This window comes from Moschus berezovskii, chromosome 15 (assembly GCF_049115385.1).
Source record: "Moschus berezovskii isolate FMDL1 chromosome 15, NW_MosBer_1.0, whole genome shotgun sequence".
In the NCBI taxonomy this organism is placed as follows: Eukaryota; Metazoa; Chordata; class Mammalia; order Artiodactyla; family Moschidae; genus Moschus; species Moschus berezovskii.
In genome coordinates, this window is record NC_142474.1 from 10,089,583 (window position 1) to 10,099,993 (window position 10,411).

At 45.0% G+C, this 10,411-nt stretch overlaps 1 protein-coding gene across 1 annotated transcript; it reads right to left on the reverse strand.

The window, feature by feature from the left end:
- Positions 1-4,522: 4,522 nt before the first annotated feature.
- Positions 4,523-4,877, reverse strand: LOC148775336 (WAP four-disulfide core domain protein 15A-like). The gene is made up of 2 exons (XM_088844349.1): positions 4,790-4,877; positions 4,523-4,680 (listed from the first exon to the last, which is right to left on the reverse strand). Exons 1-2 carry the CDS (start codon positions 4,869-4,871, stop codon positions 4,523-4,525), a joined length of 240 nt encoding a protein of 79 aa, XP_088700475.1. The 5' UTR covers positions 4,872-4,877.
- Positions 4,878-10,411: the final 5,534 nt, after the last annotated feature.

The window sequence follows — 10,411 nt, forward strand, 5'->3', positions numbered from 1 at the left end:
GGCCAGCATTGCTTCTTCTCTGAACACTGCTGGCCATCCTGGCACCCCTCGGGGGGCAGGGGCGGGGGCAGGGGCTGGCTGGAAGCTCCAACCCCAGTAGGGAGTTTTGGGCAGGGGAGAGTCTTCAGCTTTCTCTTCCTCAAGAGATACAACATAGACAAAGGAGGGAGGTCGAATTAAGGGCTCAGAGACCATCTTCCCAGGAAGATGAAAGGAATTCCCAGAAACCAGAAGGAAGGCGGTGGGTGAGCAGACATGACCCAGAGGTGGGCATGGGGAGGGTGCTAAGGACAGCCTGACAAGGGGCCGTGCCATGTCGCTGACCCCTGAGGAAATGCGCTGGGCTCCCACACAGGTGTTTCTGGCCCAGAGAAAGATAACAGTGACACAGAACAAAGCAGGACAGAAAGAGAGAGAAAATAAAACACACGTGAAAACACTGGATGAAAGCCGAGACGGCAGGACGAGCCAGACGGCAAAGGAGAGAAAGACAGCAAGACAGTAATAAAACAAGCCGGAAATGACAAGGATACGGAGGGGAAAGAAAATGAACAGCAAGAGAAGAAGATGCAGAGAACGAGAGGAGCGAGAGGGAGGCAGGAAGCAGGTGAGACACACAGGATGTGGCAGCAGCGCCGTCTGCGCAAGGGATCTTTCAGGAGGTCCAGGCACACTCCCAGATGAAGCCCTCACGAGGGCTTGGTCTCTGTTTGTCAGGGGTCCCTTTCCGGGGGTGCCCAGTGGAAGGACTGGGTTGAACCCCTGCTCTAGGAAAGAAAGAGGTGCTCCCCCCCACCCCGAGCTAGCCAGGCACCCCTCCCCCCTGCCCATTCTGGGATACCCCCAGTAGGTGACTGTGACTCAAACCCTCCCCTTCAGCCAGGCCAGCACTTCTCAGACTCTTCCTCCTCAGCCCTCTGTCTTTCCCTCCTTCGCCAGGACTCAACCCTGCATCTAGTCTGATGGCTGCCCTCATCCCCTTGCTACCCCTTTACCCTGGACAAGCCTTTTCCCCAGGAAACCCTTGGTGATCTAATCTTACCCTGATATCGCCATCCAGGGGACCTTAAATTCAGTCACTCACCTGTTTGTTTTTGGTTTGACTTGTTCAGGCAATGAAGGGAAAGGAAGGGAGGAGGCAGAAGAATATTAGAAAAAGAAAGAATTTTTCTTTCTCTCATAGACATTACTCTCAAATGAAAAGGGCGGTTAAATTCTACCCTCTTAGAAACCATGAAAAAGAGCGAGTTGCTCATTTTATTTAAATGACAATATTCATCATGTACCAAAAAATGTATCACTTGCCATGATATAAATTATGATGAAAAAATACATATCAACTTAAAACATTCTAGGAAATAAGCAGTTCTTCAAAAATTTCAGATGTACATGTCAAAGAAAAACATATTTTTGAAAAATTTCTACCATTTATTTTTAGCAATTTACCATGCATTTCTTCTTTTTCTCTCTCCTATTCTTTAACTAGTACATCATCCTTGGATACCTGGACAATTTCTAAGTAAGACAGAGAACACAAAACATTAGTCACCAATAAAATATACTTTTAAGCATATTTATATATTGTAAACTGAGCATCAATTGACATGTTTAGTAGAATGTTCCTATGCTCCTGGTGCCATTACTGGTTACTGAAGTACTTTGTACGTTAGCGTTTAAGTCACCTGCCTTCTGGTTTTCTGTCTGTGAGAGAACAGAAAGTTATTGTTGTGATTAAAGGTTATAACTAGATGGATAATTAAGACTATACTATATATAGTATAAGACTATACTATATATATATATTTCAAATTTTCATAAATTTGAAAATTGATATTTGTCTATTTATCAAGGGAAATTTTACAGTTCATGAAAGTAGAAAAGAAAAACACATTTTTTGAAGACCACTCTCTAAGACCTGAAATCCCTATGTGATCCCAAATCAAGACAGAATCACAAAGCAGAAAGAGAGGAAATGCATGGCTAAATAACACTTCATTATTAGGTAGATTAGGGTCTTCAGTTCAGTTCAGTCGTTCAGTCATGTCCAACTCTTTGCGACCCCATGAATCACAGCATGCCAGGCCTCCCTGTCCATCACCAACTCCCGGAGTTCACTCAAACCCATGTCCATCGAGCCGGTGATGTCATCCAGCCATCTTATTCTCTGTCGTCCCCTTCTCCTCCTGCCCCCAACCCCTCCCAGCATCAGAGTCTTTTCCAATGAGTCAATTCTTTGCATGAGGTGGCCAAAGTATTGGAGTTTCATCTTCAGCATCAGTCCTTCCAATGAACACCCAGGACTGATCTCCTTTAGAATGGACTGGTTGGATCTCCTTGCAGTCCAAGGGACTCTCAAGAGTCTTCTCCAACACCACAGTTCAAAAGCATAAATTCTTCGGCGATCAGCTTTCTTCACAGTCCAACTCTCACATCCATACATGACCATGGGAAAAACCATAGCCTTGACTAGACGGACCTTTGTTGGCAAAGTAATGTCTCTGCTTTTTAATATGCTATCTAGTTTGGTCATAACTTTCCTTCCAAAGAGTAAGCGTCTTTTAATTTCATGTCTGCAGTCAGCATCCGCAGTGATCTTGGAGCCCAAAAAAATAAAGTCTGACACTGTTTCCACTGTTTCCCCATCTATTTCCCATGAAGTGATGGGACCAGATGCCATGATCTTAGTTTTCTGAATGTTGAGCTTCAAACCAACTTTTTCACTCTCCTCTTTCACTTTCATCAAGAGGCTTTTTAGTTCCTCTTCCCTTTCTGCCATAAGGGTGGTGTCATCTGCATATCTGAGGTTATTGATATTTCTCCTGGCAATCTTGATTCCAGCCTGTGATTCTTCCAGCCCAGTGTTCCTCATGATGTATTCTACATATAAGTTAAATAAGCAGGGTGACAATATACAACCTTGATGTATTCCTTTTCCTGTTTGTAACCAGTCCGTTGTTCCATGTCCAGTTCTTGGACCCCTTAAATTAAGATTCAAGGTTGCTAAGCAGAATTTCCTTTTCTAAATTTATGAAGGCCTAGATTTTAGAGCCTAAAGTATCTTAGAACTAAGGCCATGTTCCAGTCCATTTCCAACCGCGAAGTCCCAAGTCTAGTCCTACATCATACAACTCCCACAAGTGGAAAGGCGACCAGCAGCCGTACCAGAGACAGTGTAGCGAATAGACTTGCCCTTCCACCTCAGGATAAGAATGTACATCTTTCACAGCATCCAAACACAGAAACTCTGACTCAGAAATGCCCTGGGAACTCAATGAACAGAGAGTCTGAGTGTCAGGAGGCATTAAAAAAACTTATCAGAAAAACAGAAGTGCGGGCACTTGTCAAGACTAAACGTGAAACAGAAATCCCATCCTTTTATCCAGTCACCAAAGGATCCCCCACAGAAGGTTGAAGACAGAGAAGCGGGGCCGGGGAGAGAGAGAGAGACTCAGTAGTCACAGACTTTCCTGTCGTTTTAAATAGATAACACTTTATTTCCCTGTGGCATTTTCATATCGAGAAGCATTCAACTCTTGATAAAAAGAAGTGGAATGAGGCAAACAGGGAAGCACTGGAGATCAGTTATCCAAGTCTGAGCCTGGGCTCCCCCACGTCTTCTCAAGCCTTGAGAAGCCTCTTCTCAAGCCTTCTCAAGAAACCTCTCAAGAGAGGTTTCTACCTGGGGAGAGGAGAGAAAGAAACAGAGACGTGCGATGATGCAGAGCCTGCGGGGAACACGGACTGGATCCCATGACCACTATGGTCTGCACCCTGTATACACCTCCCAAGGATGCTGCGATGCACTTCCAAGGAATCAGGGTTCAGGAATTCTAGGTGAGCCGTTCTGTAGAATTATAATCTCAGAACGCCTTACCTCACTGTTTAAATGTAAAGAGGAAAGTGCTTCCTTATTATGAGCGATTAGAAAAAATAATGGCCAGGGACTTCCCTGGTGGTTGAGTGGCTAAGACTGCACTCCTAATGCGAGGGGCCGGGGTTCCATCCCGGGTCAGGGAACTGGATCCCACAAGCTTCAACGAAGATCAAAGATCCTGCATGCTGCAACTAAGACTCAGTGCAGCCAAATAAACAAATATTAAAAAACCAAAAACGGCCCCGGAAAACAGTTATGATAAAAATTCAGTAACAGTTCAGACGCTTAGAGATAATCTCATCCTGACCTCCTTGTCATTTCACCAAACAATGATGCCGAGGACACAAATGGTGAATTTCCTGAAGAAGGTTTGAAGGGCTTCTTTCTTCACTGTCTTTGAGGCGAGTTTTGGCGCAGACAGACTGGACCTTACTTCCCCAGTCAGGGCCGCAACCAGGGCCCCCCTATTGGAAACCCTGTGTCTCAACCACTGAACCACCAGAAAAGTCCCAGATCAGATCTCAATTTAAAAGCTCTTATCTCCGTGAAATCTAAGGGCACTGACAGTCCTCCACTCCCTCTGGGAGACCTGGTTTTTCTGGAACGTTCCAGGGGCCGGTGGGGGAGGCAGATGTAGGGCTTCTCACCTCACTCCAACGATATCCAGGGCTCCATACACTGACGCCGGCAGTTGTAGAAACAACACTTCTTGGTCCCCTTGCACCCTCTATCGCGCCGGCACATAGGTAAAAGGACGAAAGGGCAGGAAAGGAAAAATTCTGGGCAAAATCCAGGTTTCTGGACGGCTGGGGGAAAATGCCACAAGGTGAGGTGGGGGCCCCTGGGCATCTGCGCTTCTCGGGGAAAGCGTGCCCCCACCCCACCGCACCGAGGACCGCCGCGCCCTCCACGCACCCTTGCGGGGTCCCGGCTGTGCCGTGTGGACGCAGAGCAGAAGGAAGATCACGGGGAGCGCAGAGAAGCCGCTCATCTTCATAATGGAAGCGGAGTGTGGCTGAACGTTGAGGCCGAATGCCTTGTTTATATCGATTCTGGCAGGCAGCGGCCAGCAGGGGGAGCTGTAGGCCCCGGGGTCCAAGGTCAAAAGCGCGTGCATTTGACCAGGAAGTATCAAGTCTCCCATCCTTGAAAAAGGAACTGTAATACCTCTGAGGCATAACCTCTGAGAGCCCACAAGTCCGCCCTCTTCTCCGGGGAGTGTCCGGGCTGGCCCGGCCCGTAATTATTCTTGCTTTATGCAGTGAATTTGGAGGCAAATAGGAGGGAATGGTCTTTCCCAGGGCGCTTTATCGGGTCTGACAAACTCTCTCCCCTTCTCACCGCGTATCCAGGACAATTCCACCCCAACCCTCCCCACAGATTTCAGAAATGGGTACATTCGAAGAGTTTCCTTTGAACAAATTAACCTTTGAAACACACACAGGTACAAAACAAGGCACAATAATAAACTATTAGCAAAATAAAATGGAGATTTTTTCTAAAAAATAAGCTCTCCCATTTACGAAATTATGTATTTATTTATTTTGACCGTGCCTGGGCTTTCTCTAGCTGCAGCAAACGGGGGCTACTCTCTAGTTGTGGTGTGTGGGCTTCTCACTGTGATGGCTTCTCTTGTTGTGACTCACGGGCTCTAAGATGTGCGGGCTTCAGTAGATGTGGCCATGGGTTTAGGTGCCCAGTGACATGTGTAATCCTCCAAGACCAAGGATTGAAACAGTATCCCTGCATCGGCAGGCAGACTCTTAACCACTGGACCACAGGGAAATCCCTTAATATGGAGATTTACGGATACTATCGTGCATTGGTAGTTTGAGCATTCTTTGGCATTGCCTTTCTTTGGGATTGGAATGAAAATTGACCTTTTCCAGTCCTGTGGCCACTACTGAGTTTTCCAAATTTGAGTGCAGCGCTTTAACAGCATCATCTTTTAGGATTTAAAATAACTCAACTGGAATTCCATCACCTCCACTAGCTTTGTTCGTAGTGATTCTTCCTAAGGCCCACTTGACTTCACATTCCAGGATGTCTGCCTCTAGGTGAGTGATCACACCATCGTGGTTATCTGGGTCGTGATGACCTTTTTTGTACAGTTTTTCTGTGTATTCTTGCCACCTCTTCTTAATATCTTCTGCTTATGTTAGGTCCATACCATTTCTGTCCTTTATTGAGCCCATCTTTGTATGAAATGTTCCCTTGGTATCTCTAATTTTCTTGTCTTTCCCAGTCTATTGTTTTCCTCTGGTTCTTTGCACTGATCGCTGAGGAAGGCTTTCTTATATCTCCTTGCTGTTCTTTGGAACTCTGCATTCAAATGGGTATATCTTTCCTTCTCCTTTGCTTTTCACTTCTTTTCTTTTCACAGCTATTTGTAAGGCCTCCTTAGACAGCCATTTTACTTTTTGCATTTCTTTTTCTTGGGGATGGTAATGGTTTCTGTCTCCTGTACAATGTCATGAACCTCTGTCCATAGTTCTTCAGGCACTCTATCAGATCTAGTCTCTGAAATCTATTTCTCACTTCCACTGTATAATTGTAAGGGATTTGATTTAGGTCATACCTGAACAGACTAGTGGTTTTCCCTACTTTCTTCAATTTCTTCAGCATTACTGGTCGGGGCATAGACTTGGATTACTGTGATATTGAATGGTTTGCCTTGGAAACGAACAGAGATCATTCTGTCATTTTTTGAGATAACATCCAAGTACTGCATTTCGGACTCTTCTGTTGACTATGATGGCTACTCCATTTCTTATAAGGGATTCTTGCCCACAGTAGTAGGTATAATGGTCATCTGAGTTAAATTCACCAATTCCAGTCCATTTTAGTTCACTGATTCCTAGAATGTCGACATCCACTCTTGCCATCTCCTGTTTAACCACTTCCAATTTGCCTTGACTCATGGACCTAACATTCCAGGTTCCTATGCAATATTGCTCTTTACAGCATCGGACCTTGCTTCTATCACCAGTCACATCCACAACTGGGTGTTCTTTTTGCTTTGGCTCCATCTCTTCATTCTTTCTGGAGTTATTTCTCCACTGATCTCCAGTAGCACATTGGGCACCCACCGACCTGGGGAGTTCATCTTTCAGTGTCCTATCTCTCTGCCTTTTCATACTGTACATGGGGATCTCAAGGGAAGAATACTGAAATGGTTTGCCATTCCCTTCTCCAGTGGACCACATTTTGTCAGAACTCTCCACCAAGACCCGTCCATCTTGGGTGGCGCTACACGGCACTGAGTTAAACAAGGCTGTGGTCCATGTGATTAGATTGGTTAGTATTCTGTGATTGTGGTTTCAATCTGTCTGCCCTCTGATGCCCTCTCTCAGCGCCTACCGTCTTACTGGGGTTTCTCTTAACTTGGACGTGGGGTATCTCTTCATGGCTGCTTCACAATTGCACTCATCTCACACACTAGTAAAGCAATGCTCAAAATTCCCCAAGCCAGGCTTCAGCAATATGTGAACCGTGAACTTCCAGATGTTCAAGCTGGTTGTAGAAAAGACAGAGGAACCAGAGATCAAATTGCCAACATCCACTGGATCATTGAAAAAGCAAGAGGGTTCCAGAAAAACATCTATTTCCGTTTTATTGACTATGCCAAAGCCTTTAACTGTGTGGATCACAATAAACTGTGGAAAATTCTTCAAGAGATGGGAATACCAGACCACCTGACCTGCCTCTTGAGAAATCTGTATGCAGGTCAGGAAGTAACAATTAGAACTGGACATGGAACAACAGACTGGTTTCAGATAGGGAAAGGAGTACTTCAAGGCTGTATATTGTGTATACACTCTGCTTATTTAACTTATATGCAGAGTACATCATGAGAAACGCTGGGCTGGAGGAAGCACAATCTGGAATCAAGATTGCTGGGAGAAATATCAATAACCTCAGATATGCAGATGACACCACCCTTATGGCAGAAAGGGAAGAAGAACTAAAGAGCCTCTTGATGAAAGTGAAACAGGAGAGTGAAAAAGTTGGCTTAAAACTCAACATTCAGAAAACTAGGATCATGGCATCCGGTCCCATCACTTCATGGCAAATAGATGGGGAAACAGTGGAAACAGTGGCAAACTTTATTTTTGGGGCTCCAAAATCACTGCAGATGGTGAAATTAAAAGACACTGTAGTCATGAAATTAAAAGATACTTACTCCTTGGAAGGAAAGTTATTACCAACCTAGCTGCTGCTGCTAAGTCGCTCAGTCGTGTCTGACTCGGTGCGACCCCATAGACAGCAGCCCACCAGCCTCCCCTGTCCCTGGTATTCTCCAGGCAAGAACACTGGAGTGGGTATTACCAACCTAGAGAGCATATTTAAAAGCAAAGATATTACTTTGCCAATAAAGGTCCATCTAGTCAAGGCTATGGTTTTCCCAGTGGTCATGTATGGATGTGACAGTTGGAATATAGAGAAAGCTGAGCGCCAAAGAATTGATGGTTTTGAACTGTGGTGTTGGAGAAGACTCTTGAGAGTCCCTTGGACTGCAAGGAAATCCAACCAGTCCATACTAAAGGAGGTTAGTCCTGAGTGCTTAATGGAAGGATTGATGTTGAAGCTGAAACTCCAATACTTTGGCCACCTGATGTGAAAAACTGACTCACTGCAAAAGACCCTGATATTGGGAAAGATTGAGGGCAGGAGAAGAAGGGAACGACAGAGGATGAGATGGCTGGATGGCATCACCGACTCAATGGACATGAGTTTGAGTGAACTCTGGGAGTTGGTGATGGACAGGGAGGCCTGGTGTGCTGGGGTCGCAAAGAGTCGGACACGCCTGAGTGGCTGAACTGAGCTGATCATTGGGCTTTGCATCACTTTAAGTGCAGTCATGTTTTCTACTTTAACACCTGCCTTTATGTCTCCTTGACTTTGTATAAACTTCGTTTCTTACTAAGTTCAAAAGTCTAACCTGAGGTCATTTTGGAATATGAACCCCAGGCCAAATAACCCTTCTAGCTTTTTCTGCACTACTGTAAAAGTGTATGTTCCCACTTGCTTGGTGGCAAAGAACAGATCTGTCTTGAGCAGTGATAAGAAGCAGATCTGTGGATGCACACAGGGGAGCTGGTAACAGATGGGGTAGGCAGAGGCATGCTGGGGGGAAGGATGGCTTCCTGGAGCAGCAACTCTGCCCACCAACTTCGCACCTGCCTTTCTCTCTTTCTTTCCTTCTTTAACAAAGATTTTATTAGAGAGATCTGCAGCAAATTTAGGCATTTAACAAAAAGAACAACAGGTCTCATTTAACTGGTTTTCCACAGCACTGCCTATGCCCTTTTAAAAAATTTAGAGTTAGCTTCCAATGAAAAAGCATTGTTTAATTAAGGTCAATTTGTTATATAGCAAACTTTAAAATTTTGGCATTATATAAATTATAATTTGCTATTTGTATATGCTACAATAAGATCACCACCTTAAGTCTAGTTACCATCCATTGCTATACAATGGATCCCCTTCACCTACTTCCCTCTCCCTGCCACCCTGAAACCACCTTCCCCTCCAGTAGCCACTGATCTGTCCTCTCCAACTCTGAGTCTGTACTTGTTTTATTATTTAGATTCCACATTTAAGTAAAATCATATGGTATTTGTAATCCTGATTCTTTTCACTTGGCGTAATACACTGTAGGTCCATCCATGTTGTTACAAATAGCAAATTTCATTCTCCCAGCTCCTTCTCAAGGGTCATATCTATCCAGGAGGGATAGGCTGCCAGTATATCTCACACTCTGACCCCACAACCCCCCACCCTCCACCCCCTGCCTCCAGCAATTTATGCCACAGGGAATTTTTGGAAAAAATAGAGCCATCCCCTGGCAATTTAGTGAAGACTAAAAACTGAGTGGTACGCTGACAGAGCCACACAGTTTAACAGGAAAATCAGGAAATATAACTGAAGATACTGTCTGATGCTAACCTTCCTAAAGTAACAGTTAATGGGTTGGGGTGTGGGAAAGAACTTAGCCTGTTGGAAATGTTCCAGGATGTGAGTGTGTTTAGTTCTTCAAGGGATCCAGTGTTCTGGGGTAATGGGATTAGCCCTAGATCTGTGATTCTCAGTCAAAGTGAGTTTGCCACTGAGGACATTGAGCAATGCCTGGGGACGTTTTATAACTTGAGGGGATGATCTTTCTAGTAGGTGGAGCCCAGAACTGCTGCCAAATATCCTACAATACACAGGAAAGCCCTGATCACCACATGAAGTGTCTGGTTCCAAATGGTGATAGTGGCAAAAGTAAGAAATCCTTGGTTAGATATATTGGGTCAGTATTTGTGTTCATCAGGTGTCCCTTTGGGGAAATTTGGACTTCGCTGGTGGCTCAGCTGGTAAAGAATCCGCTTGCAATGAAGGAGACCTGGGTTGGATCCCTGGGTTAGGAAGATCCCCTGGAGAAGGGAAGGGCTACTCACCCCAGTATTCTGGCCTGGAGAATTCCATGGACTATTCTATGGCATGGCAAAGAGTCAGACATGACTGAGCGACTTTCACTTTCAAGGAAGGGAA